The sequence below is a fragment of the Lepidochelys kempii genome, chromosome 1 (genome assembly GCF_965140265.1).
Source record: "Lepidochelys kempii isolate rLepKem1 chromosome 1, rLepKem1.hap2, whole genome shotgun sequence".
Classification (NCBI taxonomy): Eukaryota; Metazoa; Chordata; order Testudines; family Cheloniidae; genus Lepidochelys; species Lepidochelys kempii.
Genome location: NC_133256.1, coordinates 297,564,318 through 297,589,623, shown reverse-complemented (window position 1 = coordinate 297,589,623; position 25,306 = coordinate 297,564,318). Strand labels below are relative to the sequence as shown.

The 25,306-nt window shown below is 40.6% G+C and overlaps 1 protein-coding gene across 3 annotated transcripts in view; it reads left to right on the top strand.

Annotated features, from left to right (window-relative positions):
* The window catches only part of CNTN1 (contactin 1), a 432,541-nt gene that overhangs the window by 338,680 nt on the left and 68,555 nt on the right, over positions 1-25,306 (top strand). The window contains exons 14-18 of one of the 3 annotated variants that reach the window (XM_073328043.1): positions 528-648; positions 7,007-7,165; positions 8,459-8,608; positions 14,185-14,255; positions 18,810-19,044. In XM_073328043.1, the coding sequence (XP_073184144.1) occupies positions 528-648; positions 7,007-7,165; positions 8,459-8,608; positions 14,185-14,255; positions 18,810-19,044 (736 nt within the window). The remainder of the gene's footprint in view (positions 1-527; positions 649-7,006; positions 7,166-8,458; positions 8,609-14,184; positions 14,256-18,809; positions 19,045-25,306) is intronic. The other 2 variants (XM_073328044.1, XM_073328045.1) reach the window with 2 other exon arrangements.

The following is a 25,306-nucleotide window of genomic DNA, read 5'->3' as shown; positions in this document are numbered from 1 at the left end:
TCTGGGGCCTGATGTGGGCCAATATATGGAGCAGATCTTTACTGACATGGATATAGATTGTGGTGTTATCCATTGTTGGGTTTTTACTATTTCTATGCTTAATTCCACAATAATTTAAGTGATATTGGGAAAAAACTTAAAAGTGAATCATGCAAAATTCTAGGCTAAAACTATTGTAAACCAGTGTTTTCATGTGGCAGTGTACATGCACATGGTACATGTGTACAAAGTGCAATACCGGCTAGTGAAAAAGACTTTTTAGTTTCAGAACATTTGGATTTTCAGCTCTATTAAAAAGCAACAGCTTTTCAAGAAATACTGAGTACTTTCCACTGCTACAATATAAATAAATCAAGCATTTATTTGAGGGAGGTAGTCCTCTCCTTTCCGTACTGAAAGTGAGTACTTGTTAGTCATGAGTGACAATCACTGTATATCAAATGACAGAGTGTGTGTGTGTATTACAAATTTATAAGAAAATTATTAATCTAATTTATTAATCTAAATTATATAATTTTCTTAAACAGATAAAGGCCAATGGTGAACTGCTTATTAAAAATGTACAGCTGCAGCATGCTGGAAGATACACATGCACAGCACAGACAATTGTTGACAACTCCTCAGCTTCAGCTGACCTTGTTGTAAGAGGTAAGATTTTTCAAGCTAAAATAATTTGACATTTTGCTACCTCTCATGTAGGTTAGCAGACTGGTATGAATTGTTTTTTTCTTCATTAAAACCATTTTATTTCTCATCAAGAATTGATGGAGATTAAAGTTAGGAGGAAATTAATATTTGAACACCTTACAATCTGCTCATGATTGTGATTCTAGAAGGTATTTAAATGTGTGTGTACTGTTAGTGTATCCAGTGTGCTTCTAATGCATTTCCTGTATAAGTATAAAGATTAATTATCATGTTTTTTCCTGATATAATATTTTCAAGACACTTTAATTTGGTTTTTATAACAAAACTTCTCAAAACAGAGTGAGGAAATGGTGTCATTCCTGTTTTGTCTACTAAAAGAAATTTTGAAACAGCCATTCATAGTGCTTCACTGAATTGTATATTGTGCATGAAATGAAACATTACAGTAAAAGTACTGCTGATGTTTAAATGATTGAAACAAAGAAATTTGGAGTGAAGGCTATCACTCCATCATTAACTCATCCCTCTGTCCCTAAGTATTGCCGTGGTCTCAGAACAGTGTGCTTGCTCGTATGGTAGGTATCTTACAAGATCTGTTACAATGCATAGGTTCAACAGGGTGAGTTAATCTGGTTTTTCTGGCCTTCACATGCAACTTTTCTGCAGACAGCAACAGCATGCTGTGAAGTGCTGATGCTCTGGAATGTCGGTATTTCAAAAATGACATACCTGATGCATGGGGCAGCATAGGTAGTATATTTTGCCCCACTTACCAGGTATGTTAGACAGCAGTATGGTAGCTAAAGGACAGTTTATACCTTGATTCTGAATTTCCTTCATTTTTAGGGTCTGTTAAGTTTTAACATTGTTGTAACCTTTTTTTATTTAATTTCCTTTGGTTAATAACAGCAAATGAAAAGTTTCTACTGACATTGTAATAGTAGAGTCAGAGCCATCCCTTGGGTACGGTGAATCGGGGTGATCACCCAGGCCCCATGCTTTGAGGGGCCCAACGGGTGGGGAAATGTGGCGGGAGGTGGGTGGGTGAGCTGGGTAAGGAGGCCAGCAGAGGCAGGTGGGGGGGCAAGGAGGAGCCCTCCCTACCAGAACCTCCCCCTCCCTCTCAGCGCCTACTGCAGATCAGATATTTCGCAGCATCAGGAGGTGCTGGGGAGGAGGGGAGAGGAGTGAGGGTGCAACGGGCTCGGGGGAGGGGGTAGAACTGGGCGGGGAAGAGGCAGGGTGGGGCCTTAGGGGAAGGAGTGGAGTGGGGCAGGGCCTGGCAGAGCCACAGGGAGCACCCCCCAGCAGATTAGAAACTCGGCACCTATGTCCCAGGCCCTGCACTCCCCTTAGGGACGGCCCTGAGTAGCGTAGATATAATTTCAATTGGATGAATAATCTGACATTACAGAAGACTCCTTTGGAAGGAAAGGGATAGTCCATTTATATGGCTTAATATTACGATAATAGTAGGCAACACTTTCTTTTTAAATAAGGGAATATCCTGTTGGATATATTTCTCCTTCAAACCCAGTATGTAGGGAGTAGAATTATTACCGTTCACATAGTGAAACACTATGAAAGACCCTGCCACCAGTGTTGCACTCGGTGTACAGGTTCTACAGGATTGCGAGAGTCCACGTGGGGCTAAGATCCCCTCCCCCATTGATATCAGTGGGACTCTGGGAGTGCTCAACACTGAGCCATGTCCGGCCAATGTGACGAAAGTGGCATTGTCACTACAATGTCAGTGGAGAAGCGTGACAATAAAACGGTTCACAGATCAGTGGTAATACAGAGGCAGGTGAAATAGAATATGTCTCATAGGTGAAGTATTAGAATAAAAGCCACTGTACATACAGTCTCCTCTAAATGTTTTCCCTGTCCTACAAACAATACATCCATTTATCTGGATTAATGTTACATCCCTTCTGACATCACAGTTAGGATAATGGAACTGCTGAGGTGATGAGGAGATATGGTGATGTCAATAGGGGTTTTACAGTGTTCTGAAGACCATACCATTGAATCAGTTCTCTGAATGGTTTAACACTGAATCGCACAGGTGAGAAAGGCACCCCATAAAAGATACCAAAGAAGAGGGCCTTGGGGCAGATGCATCTTCTCCCAGCCCCACTGATTGAAAGAGTTCCATAAAAACAAATGGAACCACTGTAGAACAATCCTGTCCAGCTCCGTCTGTGCAGCTGGGCTAGCAGAACATTGTGATCACTCATGTCAAAAGCAAATGATAGATCTAGCAGTACTAGTAAGGAGAGTTGTTTGGCATCAGTCTTCACAAACAGGGCCATCTCTGTGCCATGCCACAGTCAGAAACTAGAAACTCTGAACTTACTCAGCTGATGACCTTTTCAGTCACCTTCTCTTGGAAAGGTTCAAGAGTTGGTAATAATTAGGTATGTCTTTGATATCAAGAGATGACTTTTAACAAAAGTTGAAGATTGGTTATCTAGCGCTGTGCTCTCCCTAAGGGATCCATTCATCCAAATGTGTTAGCAATTTACCCTTGGCTTTTATAAGTGACAGACAGGGATCCAGACCAGAGATCATAGACCTGAGCCCGAAGGATCCTGCATATGTTTTAGATTGAGATACCAGATCTAACCAGGATAGCAAAAATATATGTCCTTTCCAGCTTCACTTCTGCTTTCCAGGTGTAAGAGAAACTGGGTATAACATGAATAAATTATTTTGGTGACCATGTTGTTCTATTTCTCACAGCATACAACTGATGACTGTTTCATGATAACCTATACTGTTCACTTCCCTAAACATTTTGGCCCAATGAAAATGAATCTTTGCCAAATCAAAAGTAGAACTAAAGTTTGTTCCCCCAAGTTGAACTATAAACCATGGAGAATGTCAAAAAGAAGAAATAGTTGCCAAATAATGCAGTTTAATTTCAATAGCTAAAGAGAGACACAAATGAGGTTTTGTTTTTAATTGTATATTAAGTTTTCAATGTATATAGGAAAAAGAGCAGTATTCAGTTCAGTGTAGGGATTGGAAAATTTGCCTGGCATTACACTGGAGATGTTTGATGGTTACTGTTAGGTTATTTTGTTCAGGCTTACTGCTGTAGTATTCATTTAGGGCCAGATTTACACAGGTATTTAAGCACCTCAAGATACAGATAGGCACCGAATGAGATTTACAAAGGCACCTCATTCTATAAATGAGAAATATTGTCTTTCAAGGAAATTATTATTTTAGTTATAAGGTGTAAACTTTCAAAGCCAACAACATATAGTAATTATAAAATAGAGGACAAATACAATTTTTAAAAAATAAAATAACTTACGTAAGCAGTTTTAGGATGGGAAAAAAGTGCTACAAAACAAAATATTCTGTCCAGATTTCGTTTAAAGGACCCTATATTTATGAAACCATTGCTGACTCAGTTTAAAACGAAACAATTACTGTACTTAAAATATTTTTAGATTGCTATTTTAAGCTCTGTATTAAAGAAAGCTGTGGAACAGGAAGAATTCTTAGAAAAATGCTGTTGTCTCAACCGTTACATAAAAAAAAATATTTTAAGGTGTCTATCAAGCAGTGGAAAAATTAAGTTCAAGTCAATGAGACTTTATAAGCATGAGAAGATGTATGAATGTTGCTAAAGTGTAAGAAAAAGGCTGACCTCTTAGGCATCTGTCATAGGTGGGTACAGTCCACCCAGAATGGGGCTACACACTGTTTGGGGGCTTTTGATATCAGCACATCAAAGATTGTAAGGCACTCAGACGTTCCGGAAATGGAACCACAAAAGTACCATATATAGATCCCCTGTGTCTATTTGTCACTGCTAGAATGAAATCCTGGCCCTGCTGAAGTAAATGGGACTGCAGTGGGGCCAGTATGTCACCCCTGATTTGGTGACAGGTTGCTATGTAGCATGATGTGATTCCATCTCTGTCATTTCTTCCCTTTCTCCCAAAGTCAGGCAGACACAGGGTTTTTTTTCTGCAGCACTTTATGATGAAGTATCTTTTATGATTCCTGATCATTTAAGGAAATATCTTTTTTCACATTTCCTTGTGTTTGAGATGCAGGAGTAGAAAGTCTCCCTGTCTCAGTCTCTCCTTTGTCACACTCTTGGCTACACAGTCACTCATCTGTAGGTTTAGACTTTGCCTTGAGCCTTCCAATTTCCACCTTATGATCACTGTTTCTGAATTTGGGGAGACTCTGCAGGCATAATATTTCTGTGCTATGATTTGTATCGGTTTAGCTTGTTGCTAGTTTTAATTTTTTCTTCCCAATGACTCTATATTGTTATTTTATGTTCTGGCCTAGCTTTCTGAGTACTTTTCAGATTGGGGTAGTGTTGTTTGCTCCGCAGGTCGGGGTGGAAGTTTTTGAGACCAGGGAGCAATGATATATAGGAGCGGATTGTGTTTTCATATCGGACAAGTTCTAAATACTCTTGTACTTTGCAGAAGAGTGAGTGTTTGCTTCTTTGGCGGAGAGGTCACTCAATATTCTTTGGTGTATGTTGGTTAGCAGAGGGAAATGACCCAGATCTGGTCTGCAGCTGTTGTTGCTGGAGTTCCTGTGCACATGGAGTATTTGTTTGTAGAACTTCAAAAGTAGAGTTTCTGTTGGGGTTTTAACCCAGTCAGGCTAATCAATTGCTAAGGATGGACCCCAGATTTCACTTCCTTACAGAAATTGGATCATGCTGGTGAAAAAAAATTTAGCTATAATTTTCCTGGGGGGTGGTATCTCTCGTGCAGTACCTTAATGGCACAGAATACCCACAATTCCTTGGTAGCCAGTCTGAAGCTCTCTGCTGCATTTATTATGTATAACTTAGTGTGATGCTGACAGACCCTGGTCGTCAGCAGGTCAGATCAAACCTGGGGCCTTTGGAGCTTAGCGCATGAGCCTCTACAACATAAGCTAAAAGCCAACTGGCTGTTAACTAAGGCTGTAGAGCAGATGCATTTTTTTTTTCCTCTCTCGCTTTCTCTCTAAGTGGTTTCGGTGCCGCTAGATGGGACTGGGGTTTGTTTAGGGTATTCTTCTGAAATATCTTGATTTTTATTTTGTCCAGGTTTATCTGTAGGTCCCATGTCTTGTAGTAGCTTTGTAGTAGATGTCCATTCTCTGGAGATCTTCTTCCATAGTTGATAGTATGATGAAGTCGTCATCTTACAGCAGGCATTTTATTTCTGAGTGATTAGTGGGAGGTTAGATTCAGGTCTGTAATATCATAAGTTATTTCTGCTTCTTTGTTAAAATTGGTCGATAATTGGTTTATTTATGAGATTTCTCTTGTTTTCAAATCAAAATAAATTATAAAGAAGCTATCACTGCATTTGCTTGGAGCCTGGTAGTTTCCAGGTCTGCACAGTAAAGAGAGACAAGTCCCCTTATTCTTCTGAAGATACCATGTGACATTTGCTGTAATCTCCTGAAAGATTGTTGGAGTAATTAATTGAATCATAGATGAGATTTGGCAAGCTGTTAATCATGGAAAGGGAATCAGCAAGTCTCATTTTAGAGGTTGTAATGCATTGTCTCTGCTTTTCTTACTTCACTAATTTTTTCTTGTAATTTGATCCTAATGTCCAAAGCAAATGCAAGCAGGATAAAATAAGTTGTGTGAAACAACCTGCAAGCAAAATTCGCATGCATGTGCCAAAGCTGATGATCACAGCGCTATCGGGCAAGGAGTTTATTTTTAGCATGGACTTCTGACTTTCATGGTGTCTTTTACAGATCAAGATTCCTACACACACACACACACACACACACTCTGCATCACTGTCCTCTGTTTAACTTTCTAGTCTAGACTGCTAAGAGTCCTAGTCACCTGTGGTTTTTGACCTGTATGTTCCAGGCAGCCATGTAGTTCTCTTCTTGGAGTTGAGTAAGGCATGGCACAACACATGTATCTTATGATGCTTGAATTTTATGAAGCAATTGTGAGAGTAAAGGAGTGCTTCCATAATAACAGTAAGTACTCTGAAAATGTGGGCTTGGAAAAAAAATTGCTGTTCACTTTAGCAAATATTATCATGTCCTCAGTTCATGAGTCTGTTGTTTTGGGATAAGACCATCCAAGTTTTAGGTGGACTTTAGAAAGGATTAGCTATCATTAATAGCTATAACTTTTAGTATCTTTTAGATGCAAATGCAGAAATCATCTGAATCATTTTATGAAGATTATAAAGACGTGATTATATTGCCCATTCTTCAAACAGTTCTTAAGGGAATGTGAGAATAGAAATCTTATATAACGTTTAAATAGATTGTTAGACATTAGTTAGGAAACCCTTTATTTTTAAAAGTATTATTTAATCTGTAAATTGCCAAATGTGCTTTTTAGGTCCTCCAGGTCCCCCTGGGGGGTTGAGAATAGAAGATATTAAAGACACTTCCGTGACACTTACTTGGAGTCGTGGAACAGACAATCATAGCCCTATTTCAAAGTACACTATCCAGTCAAAGACTTTTCTTTCTGAGGAATGGAAAGATGCCAAAACAGGTAAGGGTAGTATTAGAACTAATAAAATCAATAGATTAACTTTTGACTCATCTTACATGTGCTTAATTTTATACATTCCTTACTGGACGACTAACAATATGTGAAGTTGAATACATAAGCCTTTCCGGGATCATGGCCTTATTCTTTAGAAAATATTTTATGTCAAAATACATTTCTTCAGCAAAACTGCTTATCTTAAACACTTCTAAATTCTGGGAATTAATATGAGCCAATCACATGCAGAGATTCTGCCCACCAAGTAAGTTGTGCAGATTCTCAACCATGAAAATATTTCTTTCCCACTCAGCACATTTAATTTTTGAATAATTTATTCTGGGTCTATAGAATAAACGTTTCTTTCCTTTTGTTATGCCTAATCACACTCCTTTAATCAAATGGAATGTCTAAAATCTTTTTCTTGCGAGTTAGGTCATCACAAATTAATCTTTTGCCTGTCAAATATAATAGAATTTTAATAGTTCAGTTATAACTTTTCATCTAAGTTATGCTTTGATACCACAGTGATAGATGCCTTAGAAACATACCCAGCTTTATTGACCCCTAAATCCCATTAAGATCACTGGGAGTGTGAGCATTGCAGGACCAGGCCTATTCTAGAATGTATAGTAATATTTGTTGTTATATATTATTTTAACAATTAATATTAGTATATATGCCTTACCTTGCCATTCCCCTTCCCACCACACCCATCCCACAAACTCATTCAACATTGACTCCCCTCCCAGCTAGGACCTTTCAAATCCCTCAGCTTCCTCCAAACCAAGGTGCTAACTTCTAATCAAACTCTATGTACCATTCCTGGATAGTTGACGGATCTTTCCATCTATGCCTGGCTAGCCCGTTGGCACTTACTTAACTTCGTATTTAACTTTCAGAACTGTGAGTGAAATTCCAGGATTATGAGCTTCAAAAGCATTTGATTGTTACATGAAATATAGTTGCATTCCAGCTTTCTCAGTGCATTATTCCATAGGAGAAATGTCCAGATGTCTCAAGGTCCGGTGTGCAATTATTGAGACTGCCTCCACCACTCATCCACTTGCAATTGCAATTTGTGATCTTGTAAAGGTTTATCCCAGATAATCTCATAGATTCCAACTCCTCATTCTCTGCCAGAACTGCTTGTACAAAAGAGAGATCCTGTTTTATAATGTAGTGTTCGTCTAGGTGGCTGATTACAAACAGAGAGGAGGGAGAAACCACAGAAACTCAGATTATTCTTTCAGCTGACTGCAAAATGTTCCTTTCTAAGCAGTCTCTTGTTTCATTTAGATCCTCCAAACATTGAAGGAAATATGGAGACCGCAAAGGTGATTGATTTAATCCCATGGATGGAATATGAATTCCGGATAACAGCAATGAATACTTTGGGGATAGGAGAACCTAGTATGCCATCACAAAGAATTAGAACAGAAGGAGCTGGTACGTAGACACAAATTGTTGAGATATCTTTAAATGCTTAAATGTTCTTTTTATTTTTCTACATTTTCATTAATTTTGGTAGAAGCAGAGTGCAAAAAAGCATTTAAGTCCAAATAGAATGGTGTAACTAGTCATAATTGACTGTAGTAAATAATTATCAGATATCCTAGTGCCAACTGCAAAGTAGGCAACAAAATGAGCAGTCTTGACACCAAATGATACATTTACACTGTCTTTAATGACTGCTGTTTTTTACTAGCTCACTGCCGTGGCTAGCTATGATCCCAAAGTCTGGAGAAGATTTTATGGTCTTTCACTCGCATCAGACTAACAAATCTCTTGCTTTGGGAGCTTAGACCATTTAATGGTATCTGTAAGTTTTAAAGACACACTTCCTACAATAAGTTTATCCACAGACACATGTCCAGTTACTGGGCTAATCTCATCACGTACACTATAGAGCTGGCCAATCCGGCTCAGCCCGGTATTCCTGTTGGCTCTTTTAGTGCTCTCAGACTGGTCTATTCCTGTTGTTTCCAGCCTGTTGCTTCTCTTCCCATTTATGGCAGACTTCTTGTCCTTCAGACTACAACCAGTGATGGACCCTCTGAAACTGGTGTGACTACTTGTTCCAGCAGCACTGCTTATAAACCAAACCATCCCTCCTGTCTGAGCTGCCGGCCCAAGGTTTTATGCCCCTACTCCTGGGTCAGCCTAATATCAGTTACAGAAAGAAGGGTAGGATTTCAGACTACTGGAATATTGACTTTCAACCCACAGCTAACATGAATCACTGGGCCCCTTTGGTCTGATTACCCAGTTCTTCTTGGTCCGGTAATAATTTCAGAAATAGAGAATGAGAGGATAAAACTCATTTCCAATTGTTACTGGTGGTTAGAGGGAAATTCTTGACAAGAAAGGAGGCCCTATCGCAGTACATTAGCTGTTGTCCAGTAGTAGTGAGAAATTACCCAAACAGACTTGTGTTATAGCTCTGACACTTGTATCCTCAGTTCTCCAAGAAACACAGACGTCACATAGAATGACTTATTCTTTTATTCATGTAAAAATATTAAATTAAATTAACAAAGAAGAGAAAAACAGCATGAAATTGCATTCATTGGGGATGTTTTCTTCTCCCGCCTTTCAGAGATCCTCTGCAGTATGTTTTAAATTAGTTAATTATTGTTTTTGTGCAGGAAAAATATATATATTTTTTTAAATCAGCAAATGTTCATTTGTTTCTTAGCTTGCTGTATTCTCATCACAAGACATGCCAGGATGTGTGTTTTACTGGATAATGCCACTTCCCTGTGATTGAAGGTTTGGTCTTGTGCCTTCTAATGCTGTGTCAAAGGCATGACATTATCCAACACAACACATGCCCCAGTCTGTCTAATTGCTTAATGTTAAGATCTCGGAGCACAGTTAAGCATATCCTGTAGGCTGGGACAGGTACATCATAAAATGAATTCTCCCAAATGAGGAATTAGTTGCTGAATATATCATTCAAGATAATATATTCTGTTTTGACTGTCTGAAGGAGATAACAGCAGTGCTTTTAGAGCTAATGTGTCACTGCAAAAAGGTCTATATCCAGCAAGACTTCCATATCACTTTATCCACCTTAACAAACACTAGCTCCAGTTTGCAGCCCTGTTCTTTATCATTTTTAGAAGGCTGCTGTCCCATTACTTGAAGTTGAAATATATATTTGGAAAATAGATTAAATGTTTGTTCACTGCAAATTTTGCTAAGAATAACCAAAAGCAGAATCATCTTTAGTCTTTTAAAAATTAGATTGTTAGGGAGTAAGGAAGCATTGATTCGTCAGGTTAGTGGAGACAGGAAAGAAAAATCCACAAAACTGTAAAACCAAAGTGAACGGAAATTACTTCTAATAAACTTAGCTATTAGTGTCATATGTTTCCTTACTCCACAGCTGCATTTGGACAAGAGCCTAGGGATCTGAAAAATAAATGTGCACTTGCTTCTTGGAGTGCTGGCATACCATTAATATTTCTCTGCTGTTCTGAAGGGAGGGTGGAAACAACCCTCACATGTAGAGGGATTGTGATACTTAATGTACATCAATAGCCTTGTGCTGGGTTCATGAAACTTCTTTCAGTCTCCTCCCCAATTTAAAGAATGACATGCCCTCCCCTTTTGCATCAGGCCTTTAATATCTTTGGAAGATTCAGCTGGTTGTCTCGCTGCCTATGCAGAATGGAGGACAACTAGGAGCAGCATTTCTGCCTGTGGCATATTATGACTGGCACTTCTGGTGAATCTAAATGGACAGTTAATGCAGGCATTTATAGAAGTTTTATGGCATCAATCATGCATGCTGCTTAGAATACAAACCGAAGAATGTAATGCACTAACATGTTAATGGATAGGATCCCCTGTACTGAAGAAAGTGTATTTCTTAGCATGAGTTGGCACTTATTAGAGATGACTGGTGCCATCCCCCATCTGAATTTCCTGCTTAGAATCTCACGCTAATATGGGAACCAGACGCTATATGTGGCTTTTCAGTTTAATGTGTGTTGAATAGGACCCCTAAGGTATTAGGTATTTTCATTGCACAGCTTGGAACCAATGCTAGTATATTTTGATTATTTGATTATAAAGAACAGCTGCTCAATATGACACAGGATCAAACATTGCTACTAATCTGCTGTGCCATCTGAGTATTGGATAACACATTGCATAAGTTTAACTGTGGTATCTGACAATTGTCAGTGGCACAAACATCTCTGAACCTTCACTCTTTCTTCCATGTGCATGTGGCCTTCATTTTAATGGCTGCTTTTAACTGCATGCTTGTTGTACATGTAATTAAGATAAGTTTAAATTAAAATCTGTTTATTTTGTTCAGTACCACTGAAATTACATAATGACTTCTTGGGGTTTTCCTGTTAGAAGACTAGCTATATATATTTTAGCTCCTAGACACTAAAATTCAATAAGTCTCTGCAACCAATTCATTTTAGGAAAATGAAGGTTCGGCACTTCTCCATTTAATTGAGTTGTATTAATAAATATATTAGTCCCAGTCATCCCTTGCATTGCACTTTGGGTCGCCATTTACACCTGTGCTAAGTGAGCACAAAGTGGGTGTCAGAGGCTACCGATATGATTTGGGCTGCTTGATCTTTCAAACTTACAAGTCATCTCAATGCTAGTTTTTGAATTTCATTGTCTTCCTTTCAAAAGAAAACATTAAAAATGGGAAAAAATAAAGTTCCTACCTGGCCTTGTATAAGGCACCAGTTGGCCAGCTGTTTAAATAGGGGAGAGCGCTAGCCTTGTCCAGTAAAGTCTTGTGTCATTCTGTGTGCAACTTGCATCTTACAAAGTAGTAGAAAAAATGTGATGTATGATAATAACATGTATTACTTGAGAAAAAACTATGTGATCATGTAGTTAAGTACAGAATATTCCTCACTTAAACTCGTCCTGGTTAACGTTGTTTCGTTGTTACGTTGCTGATCAGTTAGGGAACATGCTCGTTTAAAGTTGCACAATGCTCCCTTATAACGTTGTTTGGCAACCGCCTGCTTTGTTCACTGCTTTCAGGAAGCCCCCCATCAGCTCCCCAGTGTGGACCGGAAGCCCCCCATCAGCTCCCTGCTCCCCTAAGTTCCCTGTGTGGCAGCCACCCAGCAGGCTATCACTTGTCGGCAGTTCAGCTGTCCCTCCCCCCACTCCCATGTGCTGCTCCTGCCCTCTGCCTTGGAGCTACTCCTGGGAGCCTCCTGCTTGCTTTGTGGGGGGGGGGGAGAAAGGAGGGTTAATGTCAGGATGTCCCCCTCCCACCTGCTTCTGCCCCCTGCTTACCCCTTCTCCATATAGAGCAGGGTGAGGACATGGCAGGGCTCAGGAGGAAGAGAGCTTGCTGGCCGCAGCTCCTATCTCACTTCCTGATATACTTAAAAAGGCAATGTACTTAGAGTGGTGTCAGTGTACTTAAAGGGGCAATGCGCATTTCTCTCTCACACACACACAGGGTGTATGTCTCTGTCTGCCATGCTGTCTCCCCTCCCTCCATTTGTGTTGCCTTGTAGAGTGTGAGGCTACATTAACAACAATGTGTTAACCCTTGAGGCTCAGCCAAATGCTAGTTCATCATTTAGCAGTAAGGCGTTCCCTGGGAAATATCCCACCTTCTTCCACCCTCTAACTTCACCACCTCAACCAAGCTTCACAATCATCATTGCTGTGTACAGTATTACATTATTTGTTTAAAACTTATACTGTGTGTGTGTGTGTGTGTGTGTGTGTGTGTGTATATATATATATTTGTCTGGTGAAAAAAATTTCCCTGGAACCTAACCCCCCCCCATTTACATTAATTCTTATGGAGAAATTGGATTCGCTTAACATTGTTTTGCTTAAAGTAGCATTTTTCAGGAACATAACTACAATATTAAGGGAGGAATTACTGTATGTCATAATGCACATGCACTGGGAGCATATTTAAGGTCGTATGGGCAACCTTAACTGTCATTTCTTAACTTCAGAGTGCTTAACTGTGCAACCTATTAATGAAAGACCACAGGTGGATATACAAACAAGGGGCAGGAGCAGACAAGATAACAATGAAATTATCATTTTTAGTCCAATAAGAACTACCAATTGCCTCTCTTTTGGAAAGTGTTTTGCAGTCATCGTGGCAGAGATGAGTTTCAAGGAACCTTCCTTACCAGGTCCATGGGAGGAAGGAGCCTGTACATCTTAAGAACTACCTTGCTTTTACCCCAACTATATTCAGTGGGAATTGAGGGCTGTCAGTGTCACACAAGTGAAAATAAAGGAGTAAATTATAATGGAAATGGTAGGAACTTCCTGTTTTTTACCATGGTGCTGCCCAGATATTAAATTTTAGCAGATTTTTTTTCAAAGTATACAATATCAGTCTTCAATTTCCAGATTTCTAAATGAAACATAAAAATACAATATATACAATCAGAAGTTTAATTTACTTTGAGTACTGGAGCCTTAAGTCCCAATCCTCCACCCACTCAGATCAATGGTAGTTTGCCATTGACCTGAATGAGAACAGAACTAAGGTCCCTGTCCTGTAGAGACTTATCCATGTGCTTAACTCTATGTATAGTGAATAAATCCATTGACATCAGTGGGCCATTCACAGAGTGTGTAAAATGAAGCATGTGTTTAAGTCTTTGTTGAATGGAGGCATAAGTCTTTAAAGACCACACAGTGAGCAAAGATAAGAATAATAAAATGCTTTTCTCCTCAGATCTATGAAGGGCGTGTTCGGTTTCTGAATATCCAATTTAAAAAGTAAAGTGAACATGGCCAAAATCAGGAAAGAGTTATTACCAGCAGTGCCTAGTTACCATAACTGGAGAGAACTGGCACTTTTCCTGTGGCAAAAACTATACGTTAGTCTTGGCAAGACCACAGACTCTCATAGCTATTACAGGCTATCATTATTGTAATTGTGTGGGCCATATGGGCTCATTGGCACTGCTAGTAATTAATGGTTCTCTCTTGAATGAGAGCTCTGAAGTCTGAGAAAATGTTGCTTGTCTTTTCTGTTATTCCAGCTCCTAATGTGGCTCCTTCTGATGTTGGAGGAGGGGGTGGAAGTAACCGAGAGCTGACAATAACATGGGTGGTGAGTATCAAAATGAAACTGCATTGATTATGTGCTGTGCTGGGTATGCAGCGTCTGATCCTCTTCCCACTGAAGTCAGTGGAAGTTTTGCCATTGACTGCAGAGAAGGCAGGGTTGGGCCCACAGTAAGTAAGTTTGCAGTCTTTGTCTTTTGAAATACATAAGAAGGAAGAGAAAATGTGTGCTTTTAGATTATTTATTTATCTTTATAAAATATAGCTTTAGGCACCTATCTGATGCTCTGGGCACATATTGCATAGATTAAAACACAGAAGCAGAGTCTAAGATACTAGATTAATTTATTAGAACTTCAAAAGGAGCATTTGGATTTTGACTTAAATTTTACTTTGGATCAAGTATTATTCTAATTTTGAAGGCCACAACCCAAACAGTAAGCAGGTTCACTTAAATGTTTTAACAGCTACATTGCTGAACTCTTTAGCTTTAATTATGGGCTCTTCTCACATCACACACTTACCTGCAACTGGAGTGGAATGCAGAGTTGGAGAATGACACTGAGTGTTAGAAAAGCTTCACAGTAAACGAAGCTTTTTGTAAATTGCAGACACAATAAGTGGTGGCTGCATGATATTCTGTCTTTAGAAAGTCTACTGTAGGAATATGTAGTATTACGGTTTTCCTTCTGGGGCTGGAGCAATTCTTTGGAAAATTCCACCCACTGGAAAAAAAAAGTCTTCTGGAAATGCCCGGTCAATGAAAAAGAGAGGCAGAGAAGTAAAGGTTGAAAACAGGGAATGAAGAGAAGAAAGGCAAGAAAATGGGAAGAAGGGAAAAAATGGAACAGAAGAGGATAAGAAAGCAGGGGAGAGGAAGATCATACGTAAACTAAAGATGGATGGGATGGAAAGGAGAGCTGAGAAGTTAAGAAGAAGCTACAGAGGATGAAGTATGGGAAAGAAAGAAGTTCCTTCCTTGATATAGTAAAAGAAAGAGTTGTGGAAGTTTATACTTGCCTCCAGCAATCGGAGGCCACAAAGTTACACTTTTAAAAAGTAACCAAAGTTATCTTGCTGTCGTTGTCCCTTCTAGTCACTTGCCCAACATCATATGGAGAGTGAAAAATATAATCTTTGTTTCTTTAGGAATGGTTGATATGTCAGATGTAGCTCATACTGTATGTACCTCTACTACTAAGAATGCTTTTTCTTTGATTAATCAGTACGTAAAGCCTACTTAGGACTGACAGCATCTGCTTTATTGTCCTAGCAAGGATGCTCCTTTAAGAAAATACAGGTTTGTTTAAAAAAGTATGCATATTGCACCTGTGCGTGAGTGTGTATATGTGGAATGCTGTATTTTAGGGTTACTAAACCCCTTGGGAGGAGTCTGTCAAATGTGACAGTTATAACTAGCCACAAATTTGGGAGAAAGGTGTTTTTTGTACTTAAGTTTAAAAAAAGGAAACTTCAACATTCTGTAAAAATGGGTTTTCAAGATATCTTTCTCAATACCAGTAGACAGTCATTTAGACAATATACCATTCCTATTATTTTCATTTTGTTTTTAATTGCTCTTTGAATAGAGAGAATCAAATAAAAACACATGCAAAGCACAGTTGAGCAAGACAGATTAGTTTTAAAATATTGACATACACACTGTTGTCTCAGAGAAAGATTAAGAATGATACATTTTGCACTGCATGTAAAGACCTGTATTCATGGCAGTGCTGGCATCAGGGAGACTTGCATAATTGCAAGCTATGACTAAATTTAAAAAAAAATTATGACCAGGAGGATAATGACTAATGCAAGATCTGAAATCTAAGATCATTTAGTTCTTTCTAATGGCCCCAAATAGATTTATATTCCAATTATTTCTCTTAGCGAATGTCAGTTTTTCCAGCAGTTCTGTAATAGGTAGTTCATTTAACCATTAAAACTAGGTGGGCAGAGTTTCTATTTCTCAGGAATATCCAACTTTCCACTAGCATAACTATCAAGGGGTGTTTTTTTTTTCTATTAAGGTTAGATTTGCTGTGCCCACCTGACATAGCACAGAGTGACTTAGGTAAGGGTATTTGTTCCCAGAAATGTACTCACATTTGCATATACTATTCCAATAATGTCATAATTAATAGCACGAGAACCAAATATGAGACAGGGTATATGGCTGCCAACACCTATAGCATTTTCTGATTCATAATCTCGGCTTGTGTGAGATATTCAGGGATCCAGCCAGAGCTCTTCAAGATCTTGTTTCAAAGGAAGTGCAGAGGTGGAGGACTAGAAGTGGTCTTTCATTTGGCCATAGCCTTTCTCCATTTCTCTTCATGGACAGCCTTTCCCATTCTCTTTTGAGGGCTAGAATTGGTGGATATTGCCTGGCGTTCAGCAATGTATAGCTACTTATTTCAACGTAACATTTATGATGACTATCTGATCGTAAAAGAGGAACTGGACAATATGATATCAGAGTGGGCATCTGTGTTTGAAGGTAAACACAAAAAACCCGAACATTATGAAAGTAGAGAAGGGGGAAGAAGAGCTGTTGATTGACGCTATAGGAGCAGAAGAAAATTTGTGTACTTGGGAAGTACACTTAGTGCCATCAGAGAGATCTGTAGAATTGAAAGGAAGAACCCAATGTGAAAAAAATGTGGCAGGAGTACTGTGGGACCAAAGATTAAGCAACAAACTGAAAGGAAAAGAGTATGCTCCGTGTGTTCGTCCCTGCCTGCTCTATGGTTTGGAAATAGTGGGTCTTACGAAGTTGGAAAAAAAGAAGATACAAGTAGGAGAAAATAATAAATGGAGGAGCATGGCAACAAGCAGATGGTAAACAGAGGGGGCAGGGAAGAAATCATGGGCATGATGAACTTGGGACTTCCAGTGATAGATAGGCTGGAGAGTGCACGTGTGATAAGAATGGGAGAAGAATGAGCAGCAAAGAAAGCGGAAGCAAGAGAGAGGACAGCAAGAAAGCATTTGGAAGACTGAGGATACAAAGGAAAGACTTTGTCAAGTGTAGTTTGAAACAAAAAGGTCTGGAACCCTAAGACCTACGAACCTGTGCAATGGACTAGAAGGACTGGTGAAGAATTGTGGACACTTCCAACTACAAGTACACAGGAAAAGGAGTCAAGAAGTGAAGTGATGTATTATTAAAGTTCTTCAAATAGCCTGTGGAAAATGCAGTCTCACACTTTCTCTCTCCCATTTGGGGAGAAGATGAAGGAACGAAGATCCCATCTGGTCCTGGTTTATTATATCTGAAATGCTACAAGGATGAAGATACTGTACATGCTAACAGCTAACAGTGGTAACCCAAGACAGGGAATAAAAAAACAAAGCATGGCACTCTTTCCATGTTTCAGAATTAAAACAAATTTCAGAATCTCAAAATCTTCCATAAAATAGAATTTGTGTTTTCTGCCCATTCCATTTAAAACTATTTTTAATTCTAAAAAATCTGACCCAGAGTGTCCATTGAGTGGATGATATAGTAATGGACAGCAGTGTAAAACCTGAACATAATATATTCCCAGCTGTTACACTGCTGCAGGTCCATTGCTCCTCACATCAGCCCTTGCATGGATGTTCTATGCAGGAGAGACTCTGATGGGTTTGGAGGGCAAAAAAGGGTGGAGCAGGGGGCTACTCTCAAAGACATCAGCCTCTGCTCAGCCTTCAGGTTCACACAGAAATCAAATAAATGGTAAATAAAGCTTGTAGCTCTATTAATCTGAGTCTGCTCCATGTCTGTTGCTGAACAGCCAGAGGAAGAACCCAGCCAATGGCAATAGGATCCTGTCTCTTTACATCTAGAATGATCAGAGTCTCTACTTCAGAATCCATGGACGGTCGCCTTGGATAAGTCTTCCAGAAGTGTTACCCCAATTCAGCCAGAAGCATCGCTGATCATTGACATGAGTAGGGCCCAACAGGGTGCCATAAAGATGATGGATGGTAGTCCATGTGGGTCTGAGGAATGTGTGAAGTCTTTAGGGAGTGAAAGTCTGGCAACACTGATGCTAAAGCAGTTGAATGGATAGCACATTACCTGCTCTAACTGAGAATTTGCCATTACCCCTTAGTATGGGAAATAAATCATTATAAGGATATTTGTGATATAATGGCAGGTATGAATCCATTATTAATTGTTTGTGTCTGGAGCCTGTGATGACATCTGTGAGCTACACACTCACTCTCTCTGTCCTTCTCACACATGCACGCACACACAGAGTCTGTGTTACATACTCATTGTCACTCATCATTTCTTAAAAAGGTATCTTTTGCTGGCTTCAGCTGAATATAGTTTTAGAACAAAATCATCTTAGCCTTCTCTAGTTGGAGACAGCATGACATGCATTTCTGTAGTACTGGATCAAAAGCAAGTTGAACTTGAATCTTATTATTACCAGATGTAGTCAGTGATGGAGATGGTGTACTTTTGAAGTGGATGGAAGCAAATCAGAGAATGTAATTTCAATGCAATATTTTTGCAATTTATATGTGGATAAATATTTTTAAACTTCTAATTAGTGATCCACTGGTTAACCATAAAATGTTAATTCTTAGTCTTTTGTCTCTTCAGCCTTTGTCAAGAGAGTACCACTTTGGCAAGAATTTTGGTTACATAGTAGCCTTTAAACCATTCGGTGAAAAGGAATGGAGAAGAGTTACAGTTACCAATCCTGATATTGGCCGATATGTGCACAAAGATGACTCTCTGCCCCCCTCAACAAAGTTTCAAGTAAAAGTGAAAGCATTTAACAACAAAGGGGATGGACCATTCAGCCTTGTTGCCATCATTTATTCAGCACAAGATGGTGAGTAAAGTTTACATATTAAAATCTACAATAAGGGCCTGATCCAGCACTAACAAAGTAAAGGGGACCAGGATCAGGGGAAGTGAAATTAACTGTAGCAGGATTCAGCAGGAAGTACCTTCAATGAATAGGGTCATTCTTGGCCATCACTCCTGAACTTCTTACTCACGCAAAACTCCCATGAGAGTTTGTCTAAGAGTATGTCTATGCTGTATACACCTGGGATTGTGCTTCCCAGTGCAGGTAGACTGACAGATGCCAGCTCTGCTTGTGCTAGCATGCTAAAAATGGCAGTGGGGCCAAGGGCAGCGGCTTGAGCTAGTTGCCTAAGTACCTATCCAGTGGGCTGCATGAGATTGTACTTGGGCAGCTAGCCTCAGTCCCTGCCTGCGCCGCAGCCATACTGCTATTTTTAGCATCTAGTTTAAGCAGAGCTAGCGCATGTCTGTCTATCTGCCCTGGGAAGCATACTACTAGACATACCCCACATGAAGAACTGTAGTACAGTGCCCATGATGGGCAGAATAGCACTGCATGGTAACTTGTTTTCTGAACTAACAACCTACTGTTACTCACACCTTCTTGTCAACTGTCTGAAATAGGCCACTCTCATTACCACTTCAAAAGTTATTTTTCCTCCCTTGGTATCCTGCTGTGAATTGAATTGTCTCATTAGACTAACCTCACACTTGGTAAGGCAATTCATATCTTTTCATGTATTTATACCTGCTCCTGTATTTTCCACTCCATGCATCTGATGAAGTGGGTTCTAGCCCACTTATAATAATAAATAAATCTATAGTATTATATTATAAATTATAAATTTAAAACTATTATATTTAAAACTATTATAAATCTATAATAAATAAATCTATTAGTCTCTAAGGTGCCACAAGGACTCCTCGTTGTTTTAACCCACAAAGAAATTCACATAGCAAATACCCATTCTGAACCTTTGTACAGCTAGTTAAAAACAAATGATTTGGGGAATTGGGAAAAAGAAGTGCCTCCTTCCACATTTGTTGTATCACAATGCCATGTTTCAGACAACAGTCCTGTTTGGGTCATCCTCACCAATGCAGTATGATCGATACAGACACTGAAAGGTGAATTGTTATGTCTTGCTAAGGAAAACTAGAAAATAAGTACTCAAATTAAATTTAAAATCATTCACTTTTAAAAAAAGAAACCACTCTTGCTATCTTGTAATACACAGGTGAGTTTTTAGTGAGAATTACTGTCCAAAACTGTCTAGGACAGTTAGTGGCAAAGGATTTCAGATATTTCAGTTAATAAGATTGATATTCATAATTGAACTAATGGAAGCAAAAATGCTGTTCGTTACACTTTTTACATATGCTTTAGTAGTAGTCAGCTTTATTCTAAAATAAAGTAGGAGTATATTTTTTGCTCGTTAACTGGTGGTGGTAAATCCTATCAGTCTTAATATAACAGCTGTGGTATTTAAGCATACTACTGCAGAGGAATGATTAATTTGGTTAAGTTTTCAAGCCTGTTCAAATTCTAATACTTATTATAAATTAACTCTTCCATGCTCTTTTATTCCAGTTTAGACATTAAAGCAATCAGGTGAATAATTAAATGAAAACCCCTTTGACATTTGACTAAACCTTTTCCTTAATCCTTCCTGGAATTATTTCAAATTCAGCAATCTGCAGGATTTCAGTTAGAAATGTCATTTCCTATGCTGAGTGGAAGAAAGCATTAGAAAAAGGTAAACCTTAGAGCAGAATAATATGGGCAATAATGTATAACAAAAACATTACACTATAATGTCTGCTGCCAGAAATACAAAACAGAACTGTAAAGAATTGCTCAAATTTTTCATGTTGTAGAACAGAATCTGCTTCACCAAAACAGAACTCCAGCTATTGAAATGAGAGCAAAGAGCCAAGAGGTGGGACCAGATAACAAGGCCACATTCTCACACTTCAGACTCCATTCTCATCTCAGTGTACTTCACAGATTTATGCTTGTACCTCCCATTAACACTAATGGGAACTTTGTATACAAATCGTCCACACAGAGAGAGAAACATAGAATAGACCCTTTTGTTTCTTATGTTAATTGAGGGTCCACACTAGCAACACTTAGCTAATGTGATATCATCTTTAACAGCCGCTGCAGGAAAAGAATGATTATTGTTATAATAGTGTAAATGAATTAATATGTTGCTGATACCCAATTAGCATTTCAGTATCCCTTCATTTCTAAGAACATTGTCCACATCTGACTTGTAAGTTTCCAGGCCTGTTAGTGAAGTGCTAAATGTGTTTATTCTAGGAAAAAAAAACTATTACAAGCAAAAATTAATAATAGGAACATTAAACATGCACCTGCAACTTAATTGAGTTATAGGAACATTAAACATGCACCTGCAAGTTAATTGAGTTGTATATGTAAACTGCCTATATGATAGCAGCAAAATTGTGTTGTTTTCTGAGTTCAGCTATTTAATAGAGCCATCATGCATGTGTGACCAAACACTTTGGGAGCAGCAAGCAGGTGTAGCTCCAGAAAAATCAGAGAAAAGCAAACGAACAGTAGTACTGACTTTTAGAAAATGAAAGAAAAATAATCTTGGTAGTTGCCACCCAGCAAAATAACTGCACCTGCACAGAGAAACACTAAGGGTATGTCTACACTACGGAATAAGGTCGAATTTATAGAAGTCGGTATTTTAGAAATCGGTTTTATATATTCGAGTGTGTGTGTCCCCACAGAAAATGCTCTAAGTGCATTAAGTGCATTAACTCGGCAGAGTGCTTCCACAGTACCGAGGCTAGAGTCGACTTCCGGAGCGTTGCACTGTGGGTAGCGATCCCACAGTTCCCGCAGTCTCCGCTGCCCATTGGAATTCTGGGTTGAGATCCCAATGCCTGATGGGGCTAAAACATTGTTGCGGGTGGTTCTGGGTACATATCGTCAGGCCCCCGTTCCCTCCCTCCCTCCGTGAAAGCAAGGGCAGACAATCATTTCGCGCCTTTTTTCCTGAGTTACCTGTGCAGACGCCATACCACGGCAAGCATGGAGCCCGCTCAGGTAACCGTCACCGTATATCTCCTGGGTGCTGGCAGACGCGGTATGGCATCGCTACACAGTAGCAGCAACCCATTGCCTTCTGGCAGTAGACGGTGCAGTACGACTGGTAGCCGTCCTCGTCGTGTCCGAGGTGCTCCTGGCCATGTCAGCTGGGAGCACCTGGGCAGACATGGGCGCAGGGACTAAATTTGGAGTGACTTGACCAGGTCATTCTCTTTAGTCCTGCAGTCCTATTGAACCGTCTTATGGTGAGCAGGCAGGCGATACGGATTGCTAGCAGTCGTACTGTACCATCTTCTGCCGGGCAGGCAAGAGATGAGGATGGCTAGCAGTCGTACTGCACCATCTTCTGCTGAGCAGCCATGAGATGTGGATGGCATGCAGTCCTTCTGCACCATCTGCTGCCAGCCAAAGATGTAAAAGATAGATGGAGTGGATCAAAACAAGAAATAGACCAGATTTGTTTTGTACTCATTTGCCTCCTCCCCTGTTTAGGGGACTCATTCCTCTAGGTCACATGCAGTCACTCACAGAGAAGGTGCAGCGAGGTAAATCTAGCCATGTATGAATCAGAGGCCAGGCTAACCTTCTTGTTCCAATAAGAACAATAACTTAGGTGCACCATTTCTTATTGGAACTCTCCGAGAAGTCCTGCCTGAAATACTCCTTGATGTAAAGCCACCCCCTTTGTTGATTTTAGCTCCCTGAAGCCAACCCTGAAAGCCGTGTCGTCAGTTGCCCCTCCCTCCATCAGAGCAACGGCAGACAATTGTTCCGCGCCTTTTTTCTGTGCGGACGCCACACCAAGGCAAGCATGGAGGCCGCTCAGCTCACTTTGGCAATTAGGAGCACATTAAACACCACACGCATTATCCAGCAGTATATGCAGTACCAGAACCTGGCAAAGCGATACCGGGCGAGGAGGCGACATCAGCGCGGTCATGTGAGTGATCAGAACATGGACACAGATTTCTCTGAAAGCATGGGCCCTGACAATACATGCATCATGGTGCTAATGGGGCAGGTTCATGCTGTGGAACACCGATTCTGGGCTCGGGAAACAAGCACAGATTGGTGGGACCGCATAGTGTTGCAGGTCTGGGACGATTCCCAGTGGCTGCGAAACTTTCGCATGTGTAAGGGCACTTTCATGGAACTTTGTGACTTGCTTTCCCCTGCCCTGAGGCACATTAATACCAAGATGAGAGCAGCCCTCACAGTTGAGAAGCAAGTGGCGATAGCCCTGTGGAAGCTTGCAACGCCAGACAGCTACCGGTCAGTTGGGAATCAATTTGGAGTGGGCAAATCTACTGTTGATGCAAGTAGACGACACAATCAAAGATCTGCTGATATCAAGGGTAGTGACCCTGGGAAATGTGCAGGTCATAGTGGATGGCTTTGCTGCAATGGGATTCCCTAACTGTGGTGGGGCCATAGACGGAACTCATATCCCTATCTTGGCACTGGAGCACCAAGCCGCCGAGTACATAAACCGCAAGGGGTACTTTTCAATAGTGCTGCAAGCTCTGGTGGATCACAAGGGACGTTTCACCAACATCAACGTGGGATGGCCAGGAAAGGTACATGACGCTCGCATCTTCAGGAACTCTGGTCTGTTTCAAAAGCTGCAGGAAGGGACTTTATTCCCAGACCACAAAATAACTGTTGGGGGTGTTGAAATGCCTATATGTATCCTTGGGGACCCAGCCTACCCCTTAATGCCATGGCTCATGAAGCCGTACACAGGCAGCCTGGACAGTAGTCAGGAGCTGTTCAACTACAGCTGAGCAAGTGCAGAATGGTGGTAGAATATGCATTTGGACGTTTAAAGGTGCGCTGGCGCAGTTTACTGACTCGCTTAGACCTCAGCGAAACCAATATTCCCACTGTTATTACTGCTTGCTGTGTGCTCCACAATATCTGTGAGAGTAAGGGGGAGATGTTCATGGCGGGGTGGGAGGTTGAGGCAAATCGCCTGGCTGCTGGTTACGCGCAGCCAGACACCAGGGCGGTTAGAAGAGCACAGGAGGGCGCAGTATGCATCAGAGAAGCTTTGAAAACCAGTTTCATGACTGGCCAGGCTACGGTGTGAAAGTTCTGTTTGTTTCTCCTTGATGAAACCCCCCGCCCCTTGGTTCACTCTACTTTCCTGTAAGCTAACCACCCTCCCATCCTCCCTTCGATCACCGCTTGCAGAGGCAATAAAGTCATTGTTGCTTCACATTCATGCATTCTTTACTTATTCATCACACAAATAGGGGAATGACTACCAAGGTAGCCCAGAGGGGTGGTGGAAGAGGGAAGGAAAATGCCACACAGCACTTTAAAAGTTTACAACTTTAAAATTTATTGAATGCCAGCCTTCTTTTTTTTTTGGGCAATCCTCTGTGGCGGAGTGGCTGGTTGGCCGGTGGCCCCCCCACCGCATTCTTGGGCGTCTGGGTGTGGAGGCTATGGAACTTGGGGAGGAGGGCGGTTGGTTACACAGGGGCTGTAGTGGCAGTCTGTGCTCCAGCTGCCTTTGCTGCAGCTCAACCATACTGGTTTGATCCTCCAGCAGCCTCAGCATTGAATCCTGCCTCCTCTCATCACGCTGCCGCCGCATTTGAGCTTCAACCCTGTCTTCAGCCCTCCACTTACTCTCTTCAGCCCGCCACCTCTCCTCCCGGTCATTTTGTGCTTTCCTGCACTCTGACATTATTTGCCTCCACGCATTCGTCTGTGCTCTGTCAGTGTGGGAGGACAGCATGAGCTCAGAGAACATTTCATCTCAAGTGCGTTTTTCTTTCTTTCTAAGCTTCACTAGCCTCTGGGAAGGAGAAGATCCTGTGATCATTGAAACACATGCAGCTGGTGGAGAAAAAAAAAGGGACAGCGGTATTTAAAAAGACACATTTTATAAAACAGTGGCTACACTCTTTCAGGGTAAACCTTGCTGTTAACATTACATACATAGCACATGTGCTTTTGTTACTAGGTCGCATTTTGCCTCCCCCCACCGCGTGGCTACCCCCTCAACCCTCCCCACTCCCTGTGGCTAACAGCGGGGAACATTTCTGTTTAGCCACAGGCAAACAGCCCAGCAGGAATGGGCTCCTCTGAGTGTCCCCTGAAGAAAAGCACTCTATTTCAACCAGGTGTCCATGAATTATATATCACTCTCCTGAGGATAACACAGAGAGAGAAAGAACGGATGTTG